Here is a 27,316-nt window from a genome sequence, read left to right on the forward strand (position 1 = left end):
ATCCTTATGGACTTGAACATTGCAACTGGAGAAAAGGTTTTCTCAAAGTCAACTCCTTGTCTTTGAGTATATCCTTTTTCCACCAATCGCGCCTTGAAGGTCAATACCTTCCCATCCGCCCCAAGTTTTCTCTTGTAAATCCATTTACACCCTATAGGAACAATTCCCCCAGGTGGATCCACGAGATTCCACACTTGGTTCGAATGCAAGGAATTCATCTCAGATTCCATCGTTTCAAGCCACTTGGATGAATCGGCATTAGATAACGCTTCCTTGAAGGTCCTTGGATCACATCCATGGTTAGGCTCATCATGGCCCTCTTCAAGAAGCAGACCATACCTCATAGGTGGTCTCGAGACTCTCTCGGATCTTCTAGGAGCTTGTATCTCCTCTCTTGGCTCTTCGGGTGTGGGTTCTATAATGGTGGGTGTCTCTCGAACCTCTTCGAGTTCTATCATCTCCCCTTTTCTATCCAATAGAAATTCCTTTTCCAAAAAGGTTGCATTCCTAGAAACAAACACCTTTATTTCTTGGGGATGATAGAAATTATATCCAACTGAATTCCTTGGATATCCCACAAAGTAGCATAAAATGGATCGACTATCCAATTTATCTCCCACTGCCTGCTTCATATAAGCAGGGCACCCCCATATTCTAAGATAAGAGAATACTTGGGAGGCTTACTCATCCATATCTCATATGGTGTCTGCCTTTGAATGGACATTTAGTGGAATATCTTTCAATTTTAAGTTATAGAGATCGTTTTCAAGTTCACCAGTACCAATCAAACATTCATTCTTGTAAATATTGCAAACACCTTTGCTAAATAAACAAGAATATCCATTTTTATCAGCATAGAAATGGAAACAATGTTTTTCACAAAATTAGGTACAAACAAAACATCTCATAAAATTAACTTAAAACTATTGTTCAACAATAAGTAAACATCTTCAACAGCCTTGGCAGCAACTCTTGCTCCATTGCCCATCCTCAAGAAGGTCACACATTCCCTAAGCTTCCTACTTCTTCCCATCACCTGTAACTCATTACAGAGTTGTGAGCCACAACTGGTATCTAATACCCAAGAAGTAGAGTTAATTGAAATGTTTACTTCAATTTAGAACATACCGTTTCCAGAACTCTTCTGGGCAAGATATTCCCTGCAGTTACGCCTCCAATGTCCAGGCTTCTTGCAGTGATGACATACATCAGCAGTCTTGTCAGCCTTAACTGGTGTGGCTGCCTCAACGGGATTCGGAGATTGCCTCATCAAGGGCACGTTCTTCTTGGGATGTTGTAAAGAACGCTTCTTTCCCTTCCCATGTGGATCAATCTTCGTACCAGATGAAGAACCCACATAAAGAACCAGCTTATCTTTCTTGATAGTGGACTCAAAGGTCACAAGCATGTTCACCAACTCCTCAAGGGTCGGCTCCATCTTGTTCATGTTGAAGTTCACCACAAAAGGATCAAATGAGCTAGGCAGCGATAACAGCAACACGTCGGTGGTCAACTCCGAAGGCAACATCAAATCCATGCCAACGAGCTTGTCCACGAGCCCAATCATCTTTAGGCCATGCTCATGGACCGAGGCCCCATCTCGCATGCGCAAAGTGATCAGCTCCTTGACAGTAGCATGCCTAAGAGGCCGAGTCTGCTCACCAAAGAGCTCCTTGAGGTGCAAATGAATGTCAGCATCATTCTTTGCATCCTCAAAACGCCTCTGCAGCTCATCATTCATAGAAGCCTGCATCTAACACCTGGCTTTCAAGTCATGGTCACACCATTCCTTGTAAGTCTTCAATTCCTCAGGAGTGCAATCAGTCGGAGCCTCAACAGGGGGCGACTCAGTCAGTGTATATGCTATCATTTCCGAATTCAAGACAATTTTTAGGTTTCTTAGCCAAGTGAGGTAATTAGGTCCAGTTAACACGTGTTTTTTGAGTATTGCGGATAGCGGATTGCGAATAGAAGACATTGTCAAATTTTGTACTGAAAAGTATAACAGATAAATGTTAATGACTATCTTAAAATATTTAGTAAGATATAAAGTATGGACTTTTACTTTATAAATGTTTACTCCCACTGTTTTGACATCTTTCACTACCCTCTAGTGAAAACGGGAAACTCCTTTCCTCAGTAGGTACGTAAGGTCCAATTAGCGAATTATGATCCCGAATAATATCAGCCAATCACAATTCCTAAAAGGTAGTTTCCAATTGCATCTCCATGCAACCCTCTACGTAAACTTTTGTCTCACGTTTGATTAGGACTCAATAATATGACGTCGTTCATCTTCACGTGTCAAGCCTTACCCATCGATGTTGAACCTTAATGGACGGTCGCCATGAGTTCCCCCAATAATATGAGCCGAAATCATGGGAGTTCCACGTAGTTCACATCACCATGTCAATGGATGTCACAGCTTTCCGGCACCCAGGGCCTCCCCAATAATATGAACCGAGCCCCGAGTACGGGTAGCGTTCATCATGCACCCATTGTCGATGGAAGACATGGAAATCATAAACAAATTTATAATTCTCCTTTTCGGGCTTGATATTAATTTTGAATCTTATTCAAAATGAGGGTTTTTTTAATTTTGAAGGGTCTCATCATTAATTTTATTTAAAAGCTCGCCATGTTTGATCGTATGTTTGCCGGATTCATGCAACTTTGTTATTATCATAATAATAACGCACATACTCATTATTTATAACATATCATGCATTTATTATAAACAGTAAACAAACAAGGATGATCAATCGCCCCAATACTAATGGCCCATGTGAGCTAAGCACGGGCCTAGGTCCAATCCTAGGGAAATGCATGGGATGCAAATGCAACTATTACATAAGCTTCCAATATTTACATGTCTTCGATCTTCATAATCATCAAGGCCACCATCTTCCAATCTTGATCATCCACTATACTAATATTTACAAATAAATATCCATGGCAAATAGGGATACATCTCATGGGGTGGGAATGAGCCATAAACCAAGCCCACTTTAAATTTGATAATTATTACAATCATTCAACACAAAATATCCTAGCATACACCTAGCAAATTGGGCTTGGGCTTTTGATCATCCTTCATGCATAATATCACATATCATACACAATAAATTAATTATCACAGTAATTAATTGATCCAATATTATATATCTTGAACCAATCACTAACCGCCACGATTATAAACTAAATTAACAAAGTATACAAACACATTTGTCTACTTTCCAATTAATTTATTTATAACCGAATTTCTTGTAAATCACAATTTACTATAAATAATTAAAGTCCAACTTCAATTATTTATTTTATGAGAAAATATTTGCAACTTTTGTAATTTTAAACTTAAGGGCCCAAAAACACATTTTTCACCAAAAATATTTTGGCCCATTTAAAATTTCACAAATATGTTAGCCATCTAATGGACCAACAACTTCAAGGCCCATGACACTTTGATATTCCAAAACACTTTTGGAAACCCTAGTCGTCATCGCCGTCGCCGGAGCTCCGTCGCCGGATTCCGGCCAACTTACCAAAAATTTATTTTTTATTTAAAATCAAGGGGCTGTTCGGGCAGCCCCTCGGGCTGCCCTTGCTGCCCGAAATGGGCAGCCCCACGGGCAGCCTGAGCTGCCCAAAATGGGCAGCAACTTGCTGCCCAATAACACCCCAAAATCGGCCTTGAATTCGTTGCAACAAATCATATCATGAGGTTAGAAATCGACCTCAATATAATATCTTGTATAAGCTACACAAAATAGTATCCATAGCTCTGATACCACTTGAAAGTGATCGATTTTAGGTGCCCGAATGCGCAACGGAAAGTACAAAATTTTCGATTTTTGCAAGAGAAAAATCGAGCATCTTTGTACTAGTGTGTAACATATACTAAACACATTTGTCATACATAGGGTGTTGAGAAATCGTTACCTATCAATCACAAGGATTGATTATGGCTCCAACTTAGTTGTCAAACAACTAAGCTCTTCAAAGGATGACAATCTACAAGCTTCCCCTTGTTCTTGAATCTTTCCTTCAAAATTAGGTCCACCACCAACAAGCTAGAACCACTCTAATTTTGCACTAGAAAAATTAGAGCATTTTTCATTGAGAAGTGTATGCTTTCCTCAACAATTATAGAAGCAAAAATGGGAGAGAAAATGCCATGAAAATTTCGGCCATCTTGTGGAGAGGAGAGAGGGAGGTGAGTTTTCTTGGTTGTGGAAAAAGTAGAATCAAGCATGTTAGACACAAGCTTTGTTATTTGAAAAAGTTGCCTCTCAACTCTTCACCTCCCTTGCATGCTTTTTTGAGTGGGCTTGTAACATTTACAAAGCCCATGAACTTTATTAAATATCTCAAACACATTTGAGTCCATTTAAAACTTTACTTGATTTTGCTCAAGCCCACTAGTTTAATAATTATTTCTAATTGGGCTCTACAAGCCCAATGTTACTTAATTAATTCAACACTAGAATTAATTCAATTATTTGGACTCTACTAGGCCCACTAGTGTTTAATTAATTCAACACTTGAATTAATTTAATTTAGTCCATAATAATGTTTATGAAAATCACAATTTTCAAATACATTATTTACTTGGCCAACTTTTAATTTAGGAACACATTCATAAATTAAAAGTTACATTTCTCTCATAGAAGTCATACTTCTATTTTTCTTTATGCCTATAAACTCATTTATAAGCCGTTCAACACTTTGAACTATTTTACTTTTCAACGGGATCTAGAAAGTTAGCACTTGTGTGATCCTCAATGGTTCATTGATACAACTAGCCGTGGGTTCACATCTCCATGTGATTCGGACTAAACATATCCTTATACGAGCATACCCCAATTGCTCCATTCTTACTTATCAACTCCTTGATAACAAAAACGTCAGAACTCAAGTCTGATAATACCCAATCAATCATGTTAAACGCCTAGCAGCATCGCTTACATGATTCCCTAGGTATCAAATGATAGTGCCTGCAAGAACCATCCAATTATGGTTAGCGTACAGTACGGTCCCTTCAACTCATATATCCCGACCGATTCGACAACCATTGGTTTATCGAGAGTTGTCAATGAATCGATACTATGTGTCATGTCGTAGTTGCATCGATGGTGTAATCTATGAAACCCCTTTCATAATTACCACCATACTCTGATCAGATATTTCAACCTACATACACATGAGAACACATAGGATATCCATACCCGAAGGTAAGCGGTGAATCCCCGACTACAATGCATCGACTCCTATATGTTTCGACAGAACACCCAACCTTGCCACCTGATGACCCCATGAGAGTCGGTAAACAAGTCAAAGTGTAATTCTAGCACATAGAGTCTCAATGTTGTCCCGGATCATAAGGACTAATGGTGTACAACAATAAACTAGGACTTTTCCACTCGATAAGTGAGAACCACTTGGAAAGTCCTTCATGGAGGGTTGTTCAGTGCACTCTACTAGGAGCACCTATCTGCATGCTCGGACATCACAATGTCCCCTACCAATGAAACATGGTACTCACATCGCAGATACTAGTCTCGAACTCGAACGGCCTATATCCTTCTTAGCGGCTGCTGAATCGACTAGGAACTGTTCAGAATATACAGTATTCCAAATATGAGTTTCATGATACTCATCATATGAGCATCTCATATTCTTTCTATTATTTGTATATTCAAGGGCTTTATCTATGCAACTAGCATGGATATTCAGATAAAGATGTGCCAATAATAATTTCAAATATTATTAAAATAAAGATTGTTTATACATAGAGTTTCATTGTGAACACTCGGCCAACACTTGGCTCGACATGCACCTACTCTAACACCAAAATGTCTTGATCTTTTGATGCTCTTGTCAGAATGGATTGAACTGCTCAGCAGTTTGAAAACCTGAAAATACAATTAAAGAGCGGATGTATCTCAAACAACTCGATGATGTTATTTTTTCAATTACAAAAACTTTGGATAACAGAAATATTCTAACAATTTTTTCTTTTTAGTAATGACAAAACCATAATGCAAGTCTATATAAAAATTACATTTAAGCAAGGTAGGCGACATATGAAAAAGAATGAATTTCATTGAATAAATGATATTTCATTTTTACTGGTGGGGTAAATTATAAGTCCTAATAAACCGACGTAGAAAATAGTAAAACCTCTATTATGGCTTTCACCTCCAATACTACCACCTCCTTCACTTCTTTTCTCAGCATCTTCCATTCTCCTCTTATCATCCAATCTCTTTGACTCTTCATATTTGGCTATCTTAGCTCGGCGTTTCTGCTCTTCACCTTTTTGTAATCCACCATTTTTTCCCTTTTTTGGCATCAGTACATTGCATATACTTAAGAATTTCTTGAAACTAACCGCCCATAGTATCAAACCGCTCATTCATATGATGTCTGATATGAGCAACTTGAATTTTCAACTCAGTATTTAGAAGAAATTGACTTCGTGAAATATGAGTTGAAAGTTATGTGTTCATGGTGATCGCTCGATTTTTCATTATGGTCTAAGCGACCATGGTCAATCGGAATTGGGATTCAATGGCACTTAGGTTCTTGATCATTTGAGCCCTGAAACTATCGAACTGCACCTGATAAACATAGTTTTTGACTTCTATCTCATTCACTGATTAAGAGACTGTGAGCAATTAAGACAAAACGATCAAAAGGTGTCTTGGTTGAGAGCTGATTGTTCGGTTAGAAAATCATCTGGAGGAAAGGAGGAGGGACCTGCTTGATACACCACACCACCAACGACTAGACTTGAGATGATGGCACTGGCGGCTAGAACTTAACTTATTTTGGCTCCTGAACAACCACTTCTTCAATAAAAACCTGCTCAATTTCTTCTCCATAAATAACCAACTCCTTGCCAGACAGATTCTCGGGAGAGAGCATTGTATCTTCAGTCTCTTTCATTATGGCTGGAGTGGTTGGCAATGATTCCAAATTCAGATCTTCATCAACGTAATTTCCTCCTTTCTCAATAGTGAAATCTTCAAGCATGGGAGATTAGGGATCCATTTGCTTTGATTGAACTCGAACTGGGATAGAGATCAGACCACTTCATCCACATATATTAAAGAAATCTCTTGGAGATCTTCTGATGGCACTTGATGCGGTGAGGAGGATGGAGCTTCTTCATTCAAAGGTTTAGACCGATCCACTTAACCACCAGTCTGAAAAACAATTTCGTCAATTGTTGGAATTTGAGGGAATTATTCCACATGGATGGGTATCTCGGCCGCTTTCTCAAGCATTACAATCTATGCAACAACTTGATCCGTAGGAGCTTTGATGTGAATGATTTTGGATTGTTTTTCATTCTATCTTTCTCCTAGATCAAAGATTGCTTCAATTGTTGCTTCCTCAGCGGCTGGAAGCTCAAGCTCTTGTCTCATTACTTTTACTCTCATAAATAAAGAAAGAACATCCATCTCCAATGGCAACATCCATCGACATCTCCACGAATCTTTATACGTGAGATGATCAACCCTACTGATATTCTAAATAAAAAGTAATACTTTTTCATGAATAACTCAAATAAGATATCACTCTCACAAAATACTAGTCGTGAGACCGTCTCAAACAAGTTTTTGCCTTCTCAAAATTATAATATTAAAAATCGTATGGGATAGAAATATTTTCTAAAATCTCTGGTATATATATATATATACACACACTGAGACAAATAAAAAGAATTGCGTCTAAAGTCGATCTCTTTTGTTTTTTTCTCTACCTACAACCAAGGAAGATTTCCATTTTGGGGACCTCAAAACGCAAAAACGACCCCACAAATTACTTAACAAATTTATCTCTCTTCCACTTTTTTGCACTGCGATCTTTTGAGATTCTGAGGTGACCCTCGTCCTTCGCTGATTCTCATCTATCTATCTTCTCCACCTGTGGATTAAGCCCTTAACTCTAGCCACCTGTCTCTCACTTTGTATGATATGATCTTCTGTTCTATATAGTGCTGCATTTTCTTGGTTTCAGTTAAAAAGCCTTTTTTTTGGCTGTGGATATTTTTCTTGTTTATGGGGCCTACCCGCGTGAGTTTACTGGTTGGAAGTTGGGTTTTCTTGAAGTGAGTATCTGGGATGCTCTTGATATTCATGCGTAATAGATATCCCACCTAGAAACTTGATATTTAGTCCGTGCTCTTTGTTTGAAGATTTGATTTTGCGTTCAAGAATAGACTTTGGCTTGTCATTTCACGTGCTTCGCTCATTGCTATTCAAGCCACATGAACTGAGTTCTGAGGTCGATTGGTTGTCGAAGTTTCATATTTCATTTCCAGTTACTTAATTTTCGTTGTTCTGGAAGGGGTGGATTTGTTTATGAAATAAGTGGGATTTGTTTAATTGGTCAAGTTTTGAGAATTAAGATAATTGTTAAATGAAAGGTGTAAAAGATGAAGGGAAACAAATTGATCATCCTCTGTTTCCTAGATTTCATGTCAATGATGCTGATAGAGGAGGGCCAAGGGCCCCCCCGAGGAATAAAATGGCTCTTTCTGAACAGTATAAGCATAATTTATCTATTCAAAATCTGAGGTACGAGTCTGGATCCATGAAATTGCTGCCTCTTCCACCAAGCAACGGATATAGTACCTATGTCCAACCACCATCCTCAAGCAATGTAAGCCGTGAAAATGGCTAATCTTTATTATTATTTTTTATCATTATTTTCGTCTTTATCTATTGAGTCATTTGTCTGTACCGGGGGATTTTCTTGAATCATTTACATGAGTGTGGACTTTGCATTCCTTTGGCCTTTAAACAGAAGATTTACCCCATAAATCTTATAGCTGAAACAGCATTGTCATCACTTGCTGACATTGATTACTGATATTCACTGGAAATTTAGGGTCCGATTTCAGCAAGTGTCACTAGCCAGACGCGGGCTTTGAAATTACCCTGAGTCTGAAATCACAAATAAGATCGTTAGGAGGGGGCCAGGAGGGTGTCCTGGCGTAGCCCCTCCGACCCTCAAGTCAGAGACTGAGGATATATGGGGGAACAGCTAAGGGTGCTGCTGAAAAACAATATATTGAATGAATCAACTGAACACTCAAACCTGGTATTTATAGGAGAATATCTGGGCTCTTGATGGGCTTGTCTTCCATTTGGGCTAGGGATGGGCCAGAGATAGTAGGCCCATCCATGGGGTATCACCAGTCTCCCCCTCCCAAGTCGAACTGAATTGTAGGTTCAAAGTTCGATTAATTGTGTTGTCCTCGATTTACAACATGTGAGTTGCGTATTTTTCCTCTGCTGCTCATTAGTCTCCACAAGTTTGGAAACAAATCAAATCATAATCCTGCTATGAAAGGAAAGACTTGGTCTGGGCTTCCCCTACAGATATAGGTTCCCTCCTCACTGCATTCTCACTTCTCCCCTACAGAATTTTCTCTATAATTCATTCACCAGCCCTCTCCCGCCTACGCCTCACCTGCACGTTAACCCTAGCGCCGCTTCATCATCACCTCGCCATCACCTATGTCAGCACCTCGCTTCACTCGGCTCGCGCCCATACATTTACCCGCTCGCCCCCGCCTCGCCACTTTAAGCGCAAGCCCTCGCCCAGCGTTCCAACCTCGCCCACAGTGCTTGCCCCACGCCGAGGGCTCGCCACATGCAGCGTGCTCGCCCAGCGCCCACCCTGTGCTCGCCTAGCGCCCGCCTCGTCCCCGCCGAGGACTCGCCCAACGCCCATACATCTACCCGTTCGTCGTAACCCCTACACCCTCGCATCGCCACCTTCAGCGCAAGCCCTCGCCCACATCGAGGGCTCGCCACACACCGAGGGCTCGCCACACGCAGCGTGCTCGCTTGGCGCGCCTTCCTCCACAAGCTTGCCCCTCGCCCTGCCCACACCCAAGCACAGCCTCGCCCCTCCTCGCCCAAGAACAGCATCACCCTTCCTCATCCCTGCCAGCCGCGCGCCCGTCGCGCGCTCGCCCTCACAACCTCGCCCTGCTACACCTCTTTGCCAAACGTGCACACGCTCGCCCTCGCACTCGCCCCGTAATTTTCGCAGCGGCAAACATCGTTCGTTATCGATAAACCGAATAAATTTTTCTAACACGGAATGTCCTCGACGCCTCCATCTTCAAGGTCCTCTACTAAGTTTTTGAAGGAAAATGATTTCCACTTCCCCGCGTCGTTAACTCATCTGCTAAAATAGTCCTTAGCAGGAAAAGATAAAAACTTCAACCTCCTCACTCTCTAACTCATCTGATGGGCGATGCCTTAGCAGGAAAATAAAAATTTCACCTCGTCACTCTCTAACTCCTCTGTCAGGCGATGCCTTAGCAGGAAAATAAAGATTCTCCACCCTCACCCTCTAACTCCTCTGCTAGGCGACGCCTTAGCAGGAAATTAAAAATTTCACCTCGTCACCCTCTAACTCCTCTGCCAGGCGACGCCTTAGCAGGAAAATAAAGATTCTCCCCCCTCATCCTCTAACTCCTCTGCTAGGCGACGCCTTAGCAGGAAAATCAAACTCTCACCTCATCATCTCATAACTCCTCTGCTAAGCCGGGTCTTAGCAGGAAAATAAAAATTCTCCACCCTCATAATCTAACTCCTCTACTAGGCGAAGCCTTAGCAAGAAAATAAAAATTCTTCACCCTCACCCTCTAACTCCTCTGTAAGGCGACGCCTTAGCAGGAAAATAAGAATTTCACCTCGTCACCCTCTAACTCCTCTGCCAGGCGACGTCTTAGCAGGAAAATAAAGATTCTCCACCTTCACCCTCTAACTCCTCTGCTAGGCGACGCCTTAGCAGGAAAATAAAAATTTCACCACGTCACCCTCTAACTCCTCTGCCAGGCGACGCCTTAGCAGGAAAATAAAGATTCTTCACCCTCATCCTCTAACTCCTCTGCCAGGCGACACCTTAGCAGGAAAATAAAGAATCTCCACTCTCACCCTCTACCTCCTATGCAAAGCGACGCCTTAGCAGGAAAATAAAGATTCTCCACCTCACCCTCTAACTCCTCTGCTAGGCGACGCCTTAGCAGGAAAATAAAAATTCTCCACCCTCAAACTCTAACTCCTCTGCTAGGCGAAGCCTTAGCAGGAAATTAAAAATTCTTCAACCTCACCCTCTAACTCCTCTGTTAGGCGACGCCATATCAGGAAAATAACATTTTTCTCCTCCTAAACTCTGCTCATTTGCTAGGCGATGTCTTAGAAGGAAAATAAAATTTTTCTCCTCCCTAACTCTGTTCCTTTGCTAGGCGATGCCTTAGCAGGAAAATAAAATTTTTCTCCTTCCTCACTCTGCTCCTCTGCTAGGCAATGCCTTAGCAGGATAATAGAATTTTTCTCCTCCCCACTCTTCTCCTCTGCTAGGCGATGCCATAACAGGAAGATAAAATTTTTCTCCTCCCTAAATCTGCTCCTCTGCTAGGCTGTGCCTTAGCAGGAAAATAAAATTTTTCTCCTCCCCACTCTGCTCCTCTGCTAGGCGATGCCATAGCAGGAAGATAAAATTTTTCTCCTCCCTAACTCTGCTCCTCTGCTAGGCGGTGCCTTAGCAGAAAAATAAAATTTTTCTTCTCCCCACTCTGCTCCTCTGCTAGGCGATGTCATAGCAGGAAGATAAAATTTTTCTTCTCCCTAACTCTGTTCCTCTGCTAGGCGGTGGTGCCTTAGCAGAAAAATAAAATTTTTCTCCTCCCTAACTCTGCTCCTCTACTAGGCGGTGGTGCCTTAGCAGGAAAATAAAATTTTTCTCCTCCCTAACTCTGCTCCTCTAATAGGCGATGCCTTAGTAGGAAAAATAAAATTTAAATCTCCTTCCTCAATCTGCTCCTCTGCTAGGTGATGCATTAGCAGGAAAATAGAATTTTTCTCCTCTCCACTCTGCTCCTCTGCTAGGCGATGCCATAGCAGGAAGATAAAATTTTTCTCCTCCCTAACTCTGCTCCTCTGCTAGGTGGTGCCTTAGCAGGAAGATAAAATTTTTCTCCTCCCTAACTCTGCTCCTCTGCTAGGCGGTGCCTTAGCAGAAAAATAAAATTCTTCTCCTCCACTGCTAGGCGACGTCTTAGCAGGAAAATTTAATTTTTCTCCTCCCTAACTCTGCTCCTCTGTTAGGCGACGTCTTAGCAGGAAAATTTAATTTTTCTCCGGACAAATTCTGCTCCTCTGCTAGGCGATGCCTTAGTATGAAAATTTAACTCATTTCATCCTCACAATACAACAACATTCACGAACTTAATATAAGAACTTGGCTTTATTAAATTTTAACTGATAACACAAGACAAATTCAGAAACGAAATACAGCAAAATTCAATTTAAGATTAATATTCTCTAAGGTGGTAAATGTTCCCGAGCCTCTTTAGAGCCTTGTCCAGCGCATTCTCCAACGTTCATCTCTGCTCTTCTTGTACCTCCACAGGACAAAGTTACCCACTTTTTCCTTTTCTAATCAAGTTAAGCTCCACACACGCTCTTTTTCCCTCCTCCCTCACTACCACTTCATAACACCGACGCGCGACTTTTTGATCTCCGCACAAGACTCCAACTCCTTTTCCCATAGGAAACTTAAGCTTCTGATGATAAGTGGAAACTATAGCTCTGAAATCCTTCAGGGCTGGCCGTCCTAGAATTCCATTATACGCTGAAAGGGTATCCACCACAGTGAACGCTATCATTTTTGTTACCCGCCGACGATCAGTCCCCAAGGATAGGCGAAGCACAATCTGACCCAAAGACGGGATGGCGTGTCCTGCAAACCCATACAGCGGGGTGGAGACCTGCTCAAACTCAAATCCTTCCACCTTCATTTGATCCAACGTGCTCTTGAACAAGACATTCACGGAGCTTCCATTATCAATAAATATCCTTGTCACATCATAATTGGCAATGGTGGCCGTCACCACCAAGGCATCGTTATGTGGAGTGACAACGCCTTGGAGGTCTTCCGGCCCAAAGCTGATAATGGGGTCTTGTGGTAAGTCTGCACCCCTAGATATCTCAAAGTTCTCCAACCTTCTCCCATGTGCTTTCCGAGCTCGCCCAGAGTCTCCATCAGTAGCACCGCCCGAGATCATATGAATCATTCCTCTCGCAGGGTGGTTATCCTAATTCGTTTCCCTCCTCGACTCGACGGGCTCCTGAAGGACAATTTGACCTCGACCTTCCCCTCTCTGCTCCCCAACCCTCTGATTTATCCATGGAGGACCTTGACCACGCCTGGGGGACGGGCGAGACCTCGGTCGACTCCCGGATGCGGATCCTTCTCGTCTGTCCCGCGAAGGCAATCGAGCACCGCTCTCAACCTTTTGCGACTTCTCCCACCTTCCCTCGGGATCCCTCACCTCCATCACCCTGTCAAAACTCCTATCCAGGGGAACATAGGATGAGAATTGTCTTCTGTCCCTAGCTTTATCCTCCTTCTTCTCGCTCGCACCTCTCTTCCAACCTCCTCTTTCCGCTCCCTCGACTCTATTTCCCCCATGCCGCTGCTCCATCTTCTTGTGTCGCTGGGCATCTTCTAGATGTACATATTTTTTCGTCTGAGATAACAGATCATCATAACTTGATGGAGGTTTCTTGACCAATGATTTAAAGAACTCTCCTCCCCTCAGTCCTTGGGTAAAGGCATTTATCATGATGTCAGGGGAAGCATCTGGTATATCCAGCGCTGCAACGTTGAAACGCTGAATAAATTCTCGCAGAGTTTCAGTTTCTTGCTGCTTCATCACAAACAAGCTCAAATAATTTCTTTGGTGCCTCTTGCTGCTAGCGAATCTGTGCAAGAAAGCAACAGAAAAATCCTCGAAAGATCATAGAGAGTTGGGCTGCAAGGTGTTAAACCATTGCTGGGCTGACCTCACCAACGTGCCCAGAAACACCTTAAACTTAACTCCATCTGAATACTGATGCAACATAGCTGTGTTCTCAAACCTTCCCAAATGTTCTTCTGGGTCAGTACGACCATCGTACTCTCCTACATTTGATTGTCGGAAACTTGGAGGAAGCCCTTCCTCCAAAATGGCAGGGGAAAAAGGACTCTCCTTCTTGGACACTGGAGCTTTGTTTCCCAATTGTTGCCTCAACATTCTTATCTCCTTCCACATCTCCTCTATCTCGGGATTCTCCCCACCTTGGAGGGGTTGCGTCTCTTCAACCCTGCTCTGATGACCCTCAGCATTCTCCTCTCGGTCCTGGCGAGTGGCTTGTCCTTCAGCAAACATAGACTCTTGATTCCTCTTCATGGCCTCGTTCACTGTCCGGGTGATAAATTGGCCCAACTGTTCTAGGGTCAAGTTCCCCACGTTCTCATTGGGACGGGTTTGCTCGACCCTTGTCTTGTGAAGGGGCTGCTCGGCTCTTGTCTCTTGACGAGGTTGTTCCTGTCTCATCTCAAGATGCGGTTGTTCCTGTCTTGTCTCAACATGATATTGTTCGGGTCCCCTCTGAGGACGCGATGATACTGAGGTAGCTCTTCTACTTCCTCTCTTGCCTACCATCTCTACGTCTCAACGCAAAGTTCCCACGGACGGCGCCAAGTGATACTCACGGAAATTTAGGGTCCGATTCCAGCAATTGTCACTAGTCCAAACGCGGGCTTTGAAATTACCCTGAGCCTGAAATCACAAATAAGATCGTTACGAGGGGGCCAGGAGGGTGTCCTGGCGTAGCCCCTCCGACGCTCAAGTCAGAGACTGAGGATATATGGGGGGAGCAGCTAAGGGTGCTGCTGAAAAACAATATATTGAATGAATCAACTGAACACTCAAACCTGGTATTTATAGGAGAATACCTGGGCCCTTGATGGGCTTATCTTCCATTTGGGCTAGAGATGGGCCAGGGGTAGTGAACCCATCCATGGGGTATCAATTACATTTGGATAGCTACATGTGCTTAGATTTAGTTAGAGGTGAATGAACTTGACACTAGTTTTCCTCAGTTGAAGAAATTTAAATTTTATGAGAATCTTATCAAATTCTTTATCATTATCTCTCCCTCGAACTCAAAAATTCTCCATGATGTGTCTCAAATTCTTGATGAAAACAGGCTGGAAATTCCAAAGCACTTCCTCCCTTCTCTAGTTTGTCAGGATCTTGTCACTCAGCGGACGTGATTAATTATTCTAGTGGCTTAAATTTGAACATTGCATTAAAGAAATCCGAGTCACCGGTGTCAGGGAATAAAAATGAGCAAAACCCCCTAGTTTCAGGAAATTCAACGAGGATCAATGACTGTAAGTCCTCTCAGCCTCATGGTTTTTCCAGCTTTCGGTAATAGTTAGCTAACTTGTCTGGAGATGCAAATGATCGTAGTGTTTGTCTTTCGAGCAGATACGGCACAAAATTATTGCAAACTTCAATTATGCTTTGATAATGAAAGAAATGCTACCTTTAGTTCATTTGCTTCTGGGAAACTCCGTAATATTCGGTTGAACCAGTCAGATGAGACATGTGTGGCAGATCAACAAAATCACATTGTAAAAATCAGTCAATTTTCTCAAAATGTTGATGATGAAGAGGGAAAAAAACCCGTGATATTAACAGTTGAGAAAACTTCAGCAGATGCAACTCCAACCTCTCTTGCTGGAAATAAAATCTCAACCAACGCTAGAGACCTCAGCTTGATCAGTGATTCTAGCATATTATATGATTCTTATGCACACCCATTTCAAGAATGTAGAGTTATGCAAGAGAGCAAGGCTAAAACAACGATGGGGAAAAGGCAGGCATCTGAGATGGATGATTTGACATGTTCCTTTTTGCGATTTATTGACAACAATAGGCCACCTGAAATCGACTGGATTGGGGAGGGTTCTGAAGACAAGGATTCTGAAGCAATGCGATTGGTAAGTACTGGCAAGAAGCAAGAAAATTCAGACACTTCTGTGGAAAACTGTAGACATGGTCTGCATGATGACGCAGCAGGAGTGATTGGTCAGAGATTGTTCTGGAAAGCAAGGCAAACAATTGTCCAGTAAGTATTTCGGTTGCTTGTTCTTGCAGCAGAAAAGTTTTTCGAATTTGAGGTCATCTACCCGTTTTTATTGAACTTCTAGTCTTTCTGTTGTACTCATTTTTTTGCAGTCAGCAAAAGATATTTGCGGTTCAGATATTTGAGTTGCACAGACTGGTAAAGGTAAGTATGCCTGTATTCAACTGAAGCAACTCTTCTGTAGCGCATCTGTCCAAATTTTGTGTTAATTTCACTCTTCTAACGATATATTTAGTTATTTACTAATCTCCATGTGATAATATTAACAGGTGCAGAAACTAATTGCAGGATCACCAGAAGTGATATTCGAAAACAATTTCAATCTCAAAAAGCCATCTATCAAGTTTCCCCCCATGAAAAAGCTTCTCTTTGTTACCCCTTTGGATCCTTCTCCAATTGTAGCCAAACCAAAAGTAGATGGCGTAAAGTCAAACCCTGACAATGATGGAAAGCTTCTACCGCCCCTAAATGCTGCTGAGAAACGATATTTTACCCAGCCTTCTGCTTCAAATAAACCATCTACATCAGCATCCACTCCCACAGACGGTAACTTAGCACCTTGGTGTTTCTACCCACCACCTGGAAATCAATGGCTTGTTCCTGTAAGATCTCCTTCCGAGGGACTAATCTACAAGCCCTATACAGGGCCATGTCCTCCATCTTTTGGCTTCATGGCGTCTGTATATGGAAACTACACTCCTATAAGTTTAAGCACAGTGTGTGGAACAGCTTATGGTGTTCCTGCATTGACCCATCAGGGTAATGAACGTTTTTCTAGCGTTCCACTCAGGCAAAGCTATTTCCAACACACCATGCCTGTATCGTGTACTGGTGGTTCAAACGTTGAAATCAAGCAAGCTATCCCATTGCATGGACCTCAGAAAAACTCACATGGGTCGAGCCAGCAGAGTGGTGTATTATCTGATGTTGGTGAAAAATTGCAAGGATCCCAAGGCCGTAGAACAAGCAGTCCTGCCGAGCAGTTGGAAGGAGATGTGCTACCTCTTTTTCCCACCACACCGTCAGTTCAGGACACAAAGGATTCAAGCAATGAGCGGAGGATACAAGTGATAAAGGTTGTGCCTCACAACCCCAAGTCGGCACCAGAATCAGCGGCTCGGGTTTTCCGGTTTATACAAGAAGAAAGAAAGAGACTTGAGTAGCTTTTGTCGAAGCTTTTCTTGATCAAAAACTTTTTACATTTTTTTTATCTAGACCCCTGTTGAAGCCACAATGGGTCAAATAGAAATTTAGAGTTGAGTTGATTTTTTTCACAAGTAGCTTAAGTGAATTAGTTGACACTGTAAACAAATACACACACACAAAAATATCACTAACATTCATCACTTTCAGTCCAGTTCGTTCCTGGCTTCTATCCGCGGGTCGTATTTTGTGAGACGGGTCTCTTATTTGGTCATCCATGAAAAATTATTACTTTTTATGCTAAGAATATTATTTTTTATTGTGAATACCGGTAGAGTTGACCCGTCTCACAGATAAAGATTCGTGAGACCGTCAGACCTACTCTTTTTCATATATTATAGTAAATAAATATCAGTCAGAATAAATTCTTTTTACTTAATATTGGAGGATTTTTTTTATATTATATTTAAATTCAAATACTAGCAAACATTTGTTGGTTGGTCATATTTATTATATATTTTATTATTCTCATGGTGAATTATATGTATTAAAAATTTTAAAATAGAAGATAACAAATATACTATTTTTAAAAATAATTAAATAAAAAAAATGGTATGTTGAAACATATAAAAAAGCTATTTTTTCTACATTATTAGTTTACCATTCAAAATATATAATATTTTTAAATTAAAAAAATTAATCTGTCAGTGAGGGTTATTTTCGTCATTCAGTTCTATAACTAGGGCTTTTAGTCCCCTCCCAAACCGCCCAATCTCCTCCGTCTTAAGGTAAACCCGAGCGCCCAACCCCCCAAATTGTGGATACATTGTGGATACGTTAATGCTGACGTTTGATGATTTTGTTTTCTTCTCCATGAATTAGGGTTTCTTCTTGTTAGAGATGGCGACAGTGCCTGGGCAGTTGATCTGGGAGATCGTGAAAAAAAACAACTGTTTCCTGGTGAAGGAATTCGGGAATGGAACCGCGGGAGTGAAATTCAGCAAAGAACCAAATAATCTATGCAACATCCATTCATACAAGTATTCTGGTTAGTTTCATGTTTTTGGCATTTGTTCTTGCTTCATTTACTCGACTTTTTGTTTGGTTTTACTTTAACTTGAAGAAAGGATCCGGATATGGAAAATAATGATAAAAGGTCGACTTATTTTATTTTCAAGGTAAATTTTATGTTAGTGTTAGTGATCATTTGATTGTTTACAAGTTTGTGTGGGAGTATTTGCTACATTTGTTGTCAGTAAAATCGAACGGAAATATGACCATCCCAGATTTATCGGAAGATGGTGGATTAACCTGGTTTTTGGTTTCGCTTTTTCTATTACTGTTTCATATAATTGAAATTAGAGACAGATACAGCCTCCTGATGTTACTATTACACTCTTAATGACTTTGATAATAACTGTGCCGATTGTTAGCTGGACAATTCTCTATTGGTTTTTTTTAATATAAATTGCTTTTATTGTAAATGAAGACCTGCGATGTTTGTGGATTCATGAGAATCTTTTATTTTCTTTTCTATTTTGTTAAGAGAGAATATTTTGTTTTGGTTCTTTGCAGTTGAACTCTCTTTTATGACATCTGAAATGACTTGTTTTGTGGATTATTTTCTTAGGGTTGGCAAACAAGAAAACCGTGACCATTCAACCTGGCAAGGACCAGTCGGTTTTGCTTGCTACTGCAAAGACCAAGAAACAGCACAAGCCTCGCCATTTGCTTCACAAGTCTGTCATGAAGAAGGAGTTCCACCGCATGGCCAAGGCTGTTTCTAACCAGGTACATTATCATCAGTAAGTCCCTTTATGTTTGAGATTATTTGGTTTCCCTGCGTTCTATTTTAATACTGTTTCTTTTTCTTATTTAATCTATGTTTGTGTTTCAAAGATCTTTACTTTCCAGCCTTCTTTTAAAAGTTAATGTGCCGTGCTTTCTACTTTTGACGAGCAGTACAGCTGAAAATCTTTCCTTTGATCCAGATGCAATCTTCCCTGTACGCATTACTGTTTTTTAAAATGACTATTCTATTTGTAGAAGATAAAGGATCTAATGCTCTAGATATCTATCCATGTCATATATTTGTTGTGGAGAAAGGCATGCTGGCTTATTTTTCGCTTGCTCAATTCACTAAATGTTGGGTTTTAGATGTGGCTGTGTAGTAATTAAACGTCTTGAGTTCAGGTGGCAGATAACTATTACAGGCCGGATCTGAAGAAGGCAGCCCTTGCAAGGTTGAGTGTTGTTAACAGAAGTCTCAATGTTTCCAAGTCTGGAGTCAAGAAGAGGAACAGGCAGGCTGCTTGATATAGTGTCTTAAGTTCATGGAGTTTTCCCCTTTCCCAACTTCTCCAAGTCAGGGTAGCGCATTGTTATCTACTTTTGGACTCAAAATGGACTTGAATTAAATCTTGAACTGTTTTACTTTAAATTTTCCTCTGTTTTTTAGTTTTAACGGAGTGTTTTATCGTAGATTTTGGATTCTCTGGTTCAGATTGAAATATGGTATGATTTGATTGCATTTGGCTTAGTTTGCTCTATGATATGATTGTTTATACCCAATGTCGAGCTTCTTTGTTTTTTAATTTTGTTTTTGTTTCTGTGGACTCTTTTTTGTTTCATCACCACTTCCATGAAGTTTGGTTCAGTCCCGAATAACTGGAAATAAAGCGGAGTGATACTTCATTTTGCAAAAATAAATTCTAAGTTTTATGCTGCACGAGGTATTCGAAGTTGTAATTTAATCAGGGGAAAATGGCAAGATTAAAAGAACTGATACGGGAGGCTGAATCATGTGCACGAAGAGGTATGGTAAAGAGCAGTGGTTCGAAATGTTACATAGAAATACCAACTCTACATTCGAATCAATTCACCATTCTATTGAAATAACGAATTGTTTCTTTCAAGTGAAACAGTTTTACAAACCTAAGCTGTCGAATTAAGCTACAAGAAGGATTTAATTTACAAGCTTTGAAATCCGTAAATTAATTGACAAATGATCTTCGACCACATTATTTAAGCAGCTTCTTGTTACATATCGTCGAGATGTTCGACGCACAAGCTTTGATGGGTCATGTTGCTTGCAATTGTCAAGAAAGCAGATGGTCTAAACGCAACCTTGATCGGTCATATTGCTTGCTATCGTTAAGAAAGCAGAAATGACCGCTCCATGTACCAAAGCCCTGCACCAAAAGGAACATGAATATCTCAATAAACCAGGTATTTTTATGACCAAATAAGGTCTCAAATTATCTGATCCACAAGCAATTCGAGGCAAAATCAAGAGTAGCCTTACTCGGGACTCTCTTTCTGGTAACCAAAATCAGTCGCTGCTTTAAGTGTTCTTTGGTATGTTTGCTTCATTGCTTCCTGTCATTAAATAGAATGAAATTGAAGTTAACATGGATGAAAGAACTTGAAGTCTCAACGAAAAATAGAGTGGATAGTTCATAAGAACGACAATTTTGAGAAAACTGCACGCCAAGTACTTTCCCAACCCATGAGAGTAGCACTCGCCTGTAGTTTAGATTCAAAATCTTCAGGAGACCAATTCAAACTACACTCTTTAAGCTCAAGTTCCCCTGCAACAACCTGCAAAAAATTGCCTATAGATAAACCTACACAGCATGAGAGTAGTTGCAGACTGTATCTAAAGGACCAAAAGATGTACCCCTCCTGCACCAGCAGCCATAGATGGCGCAACTAGAATATTGGCTTTTCTCATAATATCAACTGCTTCAGGGGTGCATGGCATATTTGAACCTTAGAATATTACCAACGCAGTTAGATACAATCTGAAGACAATAACAAATTCAAACCACGAAAATGAAGATTCCGTAAATAAGAGGAAGTCTACAAATAGAATTCGACAAAATACAGTGACAGTTACCAACCTTCTACTAGTATCCGACAACCCGAGTTTACCAAATTCATGGCATCAGATTGATCAATCTCATTTTGATAAGCACATGGAAATGCAACATCACAGCTTTCATTCCAAGGCTTTGTTTCATCATAGTACTTTGATCGGGCATAAGTTTTTGAATATTCTCTGAAAACAATACTAATAAGATGGTGTGAAAACGGAAAGTTAAAACCGAGGGGAGGGGCAGGCAGCGTACAAACCTCAAACTTCTATTCTGAGCCTTAATATCTCTCAGAAGGGATATTTTCATGAAGTCAAATCCATCCTCATCCACTAAATAACCTTTTGAATCTGTGTTTACAACAGACATAGAATACAGGATGAAATGCTTATAGAAGAAACAGAAAAAGTTTCCTTCTCCGTGATTTAATTCATTTAGACATTAATGAAGATAAAATCCAAGAATAGGATTTCTAAGACAAATTATCTGGTTAGAAATCCACATGAAAAGCAGACATGTTTTCACCTCCAGCTTTACTCGTACAAGGATGACCACCAATTAATTAGTGGTAGAAATCACACTCTCAAAGATTAGGTGCTGGTGTTGAGTCCAAGTCACACTAATCAAATGAAAAAGAAAATTACTAACCAGATTTGTGAGGACAACATTGATAATGATTGAATTCATATGGACAAGATATTAATGAGAGGTTTATCCTAAGAAGAAATACAATCCATGCGGTGTGAGGTTATTGCACAGGAAGAGCAACACTGAGAGATGTTACTATTAAGGTAAAAACTTGTGTGAGACGGTCTCACGAGTCGTATTTTGTGAGACGGATCTCTTATTTGGGTCATCCATGAAAAAGTATTACTTTTTATGCTAAAAGTATTACTTTTTATTGTGAATATCGGTAGGGTTGACCCGTCTCACAAATAAATATTAATGAGACCGTCTCACAAGAGACCTACTCTACTGTTAAATGCGAGAATATAAGATTTGACATGCTATCTTAACAAGGAAAATTGAGAGTACTGCAGAGCGATATAATTAATCATATATATGTGTGTGTGTGTGAGAGGTTAAAAAACAGAAACTATTACACGAGTCTTCTCCAATGCGTCTACAATCTAAATGTGAAGCAATAATTGACATTCTGGCAAGTTTATTCTTTTACAATTTCAATTCTTTAATACAGTGAGATCATTAGGTATACCAAGATAATTAATCAGAAGAAGTGAAATTCCAAAGCATCTAACTGCACAATCACAAATTTAACGAAAAATATGAATTTGGAAAAAGACAATGCTTTACCTGATACTGTTTTAGGAAGAGCACCGTAAGCAATAAGTTTCTCCAGGACATGCATAGATATCTTTCCAGAGCCACTAACAACACATCTAGTGAAGAAGATATTAAAAAAAAGTAAAATATCAGATTCCAAGAGACTTCATGCATAAATTATCTAATTTATTTTACAAACTAATTTCCTGCGCTAAAATTTGTTCCTCAAAATGACTCTTATGCAGATAATAGCCATACTAATTTCTATTGGTAAAAACCTGATAAAAGGTTTATGAGTCCAGACTAATCTTGATTTCTCCTTCATTATATCCTATTGATACAGTCGTCTCTCATAAATAGAACTTACATGAATTAGTAAAAGCAGATGATCATTTCAGATGTCTAAGGATGAGACAGTGATAAGACAGGGTAAGCGACTAAGATGGAGAAGGAAAAACAAAAGCAACACTATAGACATTCATACAATTAATGCTTTGGAGAAAACAAATACAAGCCATGAATAAGCAGTAAATATGTAGCACCTTAACCCTTTCAGTTCTTTATTCATGTCAGCAAGCATAAGTTGGGCAAAAAATACCTGCAAGAAATAAGAAGATTAATTAATAAAAACAGGCATGGAAGCACAGACATTACAACGGAAAGTTTGTCACCAATCCATAGCCAGTAGCTTCAGTTCGAAGACTAGAGCCAGACCAGTTTATTCTTGGGCCAGTAAAACTTCCCTGCATGGTTAAAGCAGATGCATCACGCATAAAAATCTTTTGTTGGAAGATTGGTGAAGAATAAAAACTAAAAGCATGACCAAGTACATGGATAAAAAATCACTTGAACAAGTTTCTACTTGTTCTTAATTTAACATATCTAAGCCAACATGGAAGACCACAAGATGCTGATAGTACTGTCTTCATCGAAGTACTAGTGATTTAACTGAAAGTACAAAAAGCTAAATCAAATTTTACATGAAACAATAATTTTCGATTATTTCAAGCAATAAAATACACTTGATCAGGCCATGACAATAGCAGCGTCAAAATAAGTAATGAAAGCGACCGATCTCTACAAAGTACACAGCTTTAACCTGAGAGTGACCAACCAGGCGCCTGTATTGTCCATATAGATAACCCATTTCACGGGTGCCAACACCCATATCCTCTGAAGGAAGATCCTAGGTTACAAGAAAAAGGTTAGCAAATCACAGATATCTCAGAAACAGGCCTCAAAATTTTGACAAGAAGCCATCTTGCAAACCTTGTCAGGCCCCAAATAGCGATACAACTCACTCATGAAGCTCTGGCAAAACTTCATGATCTACAAGTGTTGTTTAGGAACCACATTAGAAAAAGGTCAATACTTCAAAGATACACCTTTGGTAACTAATTGCCGCAAAATTACAAAAATATCACCTCACTATCGCTTTTGCCTTTTGGATCAAAATCACTTCCACCAGAAGAGCCTCCAAGTCTATACGGAGATAACGCATTTTTTAGCGTCTGCATGCAAAATTGAGCATTAAGTCCTAAATACTGAATTGCTTAAATCATATATTTCATCAAATTTCGACCATCGCTCAACATTACATATCAAGTTCGAAGTATTTTTTTAGATAGCATTATAGGAAACATTATTATATTAATTGATCAAAAGCTATTAAATTACAAAAGGCAAAAAAAATCCGCAACGGAGAAAATGGGAAAACAAAGCCCTAAACTTATCAAAAACATACATAGCTCCAATCTCTGACTAAAAATTCTATCAAGTTTGACGTTTTGTGCAAACCACACAAGTGGCAGAATGTTCAACCAAGACAGACATCACTGTAAGAGCCCAACATAGAACAAAAGCCAATGTTTGGAACCATGTTTTTAGTAATGTTTTCATTCTCCTAAATTAAAACCCAACATATAACATAATCTAGCACCATCTATCAAATTCTATCTTCTTTCAGTTTTGGATCTCCCAATACAACCATTACTTTTAATTCAATTTTCTTTATTTTTGAAAAAAACTCCATTTATATGTATTATATTTTAAAATACCTAAAGATTATTCAAATAACAAAATTATATAATACGTCATCCAACAGATGATTGCATGATATGGCATCTACCGTAGAAAATGTCTTGCAAAAATAAAACCAAAACCACTGACATATTCTCCAGATTTTCCTAAAACAATTAAAAAACACTTCCAAACTTTACCATAGAAAATGTCTTGCAGAAAAAAAACTAAAGCCACTGACATATTCTCCTTATTTTTCTAAAACATTAAAAAACACTTCCAAACTTTACCAAAAAGTGTGAGCGTTACACGGGCAATCTGAGCTAAGATATGGATCGAATTCTGCATCATTTTACTAAGCAGGGCCCAAGCATTTATACATAAAATCGACCTCTGCAGAATGAGTGCATAACAGAATGACAAACACCTGTTCAAAACTAAGAAACTTGGCAACGCTCAAGTTCATTGATGGATGAAAACGCAGACCACCCCTGCATGGACCAAGTGTCTGGTTGAAGTGAACCCGATAACCGCGGTTAACATGTGTTTCACCTCTATCATCAAGCCATGGAACCCGAAAGATAATTATGCGCTCAGGTTCTAATAATCTCTCCATGGTATTCACATAGCTGCGACATGGTTAGCCTTTTTGTTACAACCATTATTATAGTCATCTTGCAGACCATGAGCATCTAAAATACTTAAAGCTGGCTTCAAAAAATATATATATAAGCCAACTTACTTGGCATTTTTTGAAATTACTCTTTCCAAAGCATGGATCACTTCTTGAAGAGACTGTATGAACTCAGCTTCATGAGGGTCTCTTCTCAATGCAGCTTCAACAATTGATCCAGCTGTTTTAGACATAATAGCTGCAATGAGTTCAACCATTGTGTGAGAGCCAAGAAAATTACCGAGATCACTTCAAACATCACAGAAATGTGATTAGAAATTAAATCACCTATTCACTTATAAGTTATAATGTGGATTTTAGTGCAGAAAAACTAAAGAATATGATTTTTCCTGCATTTAGAGGAAAAATGCTGAAGCCGTATCCCCAATTAATTAAAGAACAAAATAATTGAACAAAAAAAAAGAACTTTTATCAGCAAATAAGGAAAAAAACTTACTTTTCACATAGATAGGCTTATCAACTATTATTTTTTCTACAGATGCTTGCTGCAGACGGAGAGCCTCTTTGTGAAGCAAGCTGTTATTGTGCTCCTCCAGCGCACTCATCTGCATGTTCCTACTGCCTTCATTTCCATATGGGTTCCGCCTGTGCTTCCTTCCATATTCTCGACATATAGAACAGAATATCCTTGCTGTCCCTTCCTTTACATCAACATATGCCCATTTATATGTATCAGCCCACTCCTCTCTCCATCTTTTCACTACCTTCTTTTTCCTCTTTCCTGTCTGTGCCTTCGATAAATCTTGATCCTCACTGGGAAGTTGAGAACCCATTAAATGCTTGTTTTCAGTGTGCTCTTTGGCAGAGGATTCATTTGGCTGAACACCAAGAAGAGAGTTCTGGTGAAAAGTTGGGTCATCGTCTCCAGCGCCAATTTCCAAATCGATTTCTTCACCAAGTTCCCTGACAACAAGATGATGCCTCTGAGACTGCTGGATCAAGTTTATATCATCCATTGCAGATGTCATCCCAACCCCACCAGCTGGAGGCAACATTCAGCATCACAATTTGACTGTTGGGCTACGGTGTTTTACTTTCTGCAAAAACAAGTAACTCAAATCTTTAAGGGATCAATCAGCACCGACTGAAACTTCCCTGCCATAATAAATCATGGCTTTGCTCTTTAATTGAGGATGAGTATGTTTCACACATAACCTACTTCAATCCAGTGCGAAGATGAAATCCTCTTCTCATGCAATAGAAAAAAGCCTACTTGAACAATCTTGAGTTAATCATCCTTGACCAAGAAAAGCATTTCTCTGGGGTCCAGAGCCTAAAACACTACAATTTTGTTGCTGAAATTTGTGTGCTATGCACTGGCCATGCCATTTATCATGTCAATCCCACGTCTGTACTAAAATTTTGCTTATCATGCACACTAATGAATTTGCACCATAATTACTTTAATGGCATACACAGCAACCTTCCTTAAAAATGATGCATGGCTTCGTCGAAGCTTTCTAGTGTACCGTGTAATCGTGCACCATACATGCGAAATAACTTTTAATTTTCCGTACCCAGATTTTGCAATATCGCATCACGATTCACGATCAACATCAATAAAAAAGGAGAGAAATCCTTAAAATATTCTATAATTCCATGGTTAATCATAAAACAAAAAACGAAGTTTTTCCAATTGAATTACTCGATTAACGAAAGTAACTTTACATTAAATTAAACGAAGAGTGGCGACTCACATCTTCGAACCATCCCAATAATAAAATATATATTTAAAAAAATGACACACCTCCAAATTCCTAACACAAAATCAAATAGTTGAAAAAAAAACACAGATTGTACCTGAAATTAAAGTCTTGAAGAAGTCCAGTGACGAAACTGGGCTTAAAATCTTTCAAATGATACAAAAAAGTTCAAGAAAAGGATCCCGTCTATACAAGGTGAAACCAAATTCAACCGGGATCGGATTATTTTCAGAGGAAAATGATTCCGCAGTAGTAATCCCAATAACAAGAAGGGGTCTGCATCCGAAAAACAAATATGCGAATTCGATTTGAAGAAAGGAAAAAAGGGGATAAGTGTGTGAATTTGCGAAACAATTAGGCGCAAGTGACCCTAAAGATTGAGCGAACAAGATAGTATACAGTATACTGAGCTGGTAAGAAAATGGCACATTTTTAGGAAGAAAGCAACCGATGAAAATCCCAACTCGGTGTATGAAATTTATTTTATTGCAAATCTTTATTAATTATAATGTTTATCATATATTACCGCAAAATAATACTGTCGTAATTTCCTAATATTAGTTATTAATTATCCTGAAATTCGAAGAA

General features: G+C 39.7%; 3 protein-coding genes across 6 annotated transcripts; 2 read left to right on the forward strand and 1 right to left on the reverse strand.

The window, feature by feature from the left end:
• Nucleotides 1-7,792: 7,792 nt before the first annotated feature.
• LOC142520055 (protein HEADING DATE 3B-like) lies at nt 7,793-17,360 on the forward strand. 3 transcript variants are annotated; one of them, XM_075623011.1, is made up of 6 exons: nt 7,793-8,670; nt 15,066-15,252; nt 15,350-15,992; nt 16,103-16,154; nt 16,280-16,905; nt 16,981-17,360. In XM_075623011.1, the coding sequence occupies exons 1-6, from the start codon at nt 8,428-8,430 to the stop codon at nt 17,171-17,173; spliced, it is 1,944 nt and encodes a 647-aa protein (XP_075479126.1). In that variant the 5' UTR covers nt 7,793-8,427; the 3' UTR covers nt 17,174-17,360. The 3 variants fall into 3 exon arrangements, with proteins under 3 accessions (XP_075479126.1, XP_075479125.1, XP_075479127.1); XM_075623010.1 differs by having other exon boundaries at nt 7,795-8,670; nt 16,280-17,360; XM_075623012.1 differs by having other exon boundaries at nt 8,427-8,670; nt 15,101-15,252; nt 16,280-17,360.
• A 471-nt stretch (nt 17,361-17,831) lies between these two features.
• Nucleotides 17,832-19,724, forward strand: LOC142521192 (large ribosomal subunit protein eL28z-like). The gene is made up of 4 exons (XM_075624418.1): nt 17,832-17,941; nt 18,036-18,201; nt 18,784-18,944; nt 19,347-19,724. Exons 2-4 carry the CDS (start codon nt 18,054-18,056, stop codon nt 19,467-19,469), a joined length of 432 nt encoding a protein of 143 aa, XP_075480533.1. The 5' UTR covers nt 17,832-17,941; nt 18,036-18,053; the 3' UTR covers nt 19,470-19,724.
• A 292-nt stretch (nt 19,725-20,016) lies between these two features.
• Nucleotides 20,017-27,204, reverse strand: LOC142520501 (uncharacterized). 2 transcript variants are annotated; one of them, XM_075623495.1, is made up of 16 exons: nt 26,826-27,204; nt 25,462-26,062; nt 25,074-25,203; nt 24,759-24,960; nt 23,737-23,823; nt 23,582-23,641; nt 23,412-23,498; nt 22,984-23,055; nt 22,855-22,910; nt 22,343-22,428; nt 21,288-21,378; nt 21,056-21,213; nt 20,833-20,924; nt 20,675-20,753; nt 20,458-20,527; nt 20,017-20,344 (listed from the first exon to the last, which is right to left on the reverse strand). In XM_075623495.1, the coding sequence occupies exons 2-16, from the start codon at nt 26,018-26,020 to the stop codon at nt 20,269-20,271; spliced, it is 1,905 nt and encodes a 634-aa protein (XP_075479610.1). In that variant the 5' UTR covers nt 26,021-26,062; nt 26,826-27,204; the 3' UTR covers nt 20,017-20,268. The 2 variants fall into 2 exon arrangements, with proteins under 2 accessions (XP_075479610.1, XP_075479609.1); XM_075623494.1 differs by having other exon boundaries at nt 20,458-20,531; nt 20,679-20,753; nt 26,826-27,203.
• Nucleotides 27,205-27,316: the final 112 nt, after the last annotated feature.

The sequence above is a fragment of the Primulina tabacum genome, chromosome 12 (assembly GCF_025594145.1).
Source record: "Primulina tabacum isolate GXHZ01 chromosome 12, ASM2559414v2, whole genome shotgun sequence".
In the NCBI taxonomy this organism is placed as follows: domain Eukaryota; kingdom Viridiplantae; phylum Streptophyta; class Magnoliopsida; order Lamiales; family Gesneriaceae; genus Primulina; species Primulina tabacum.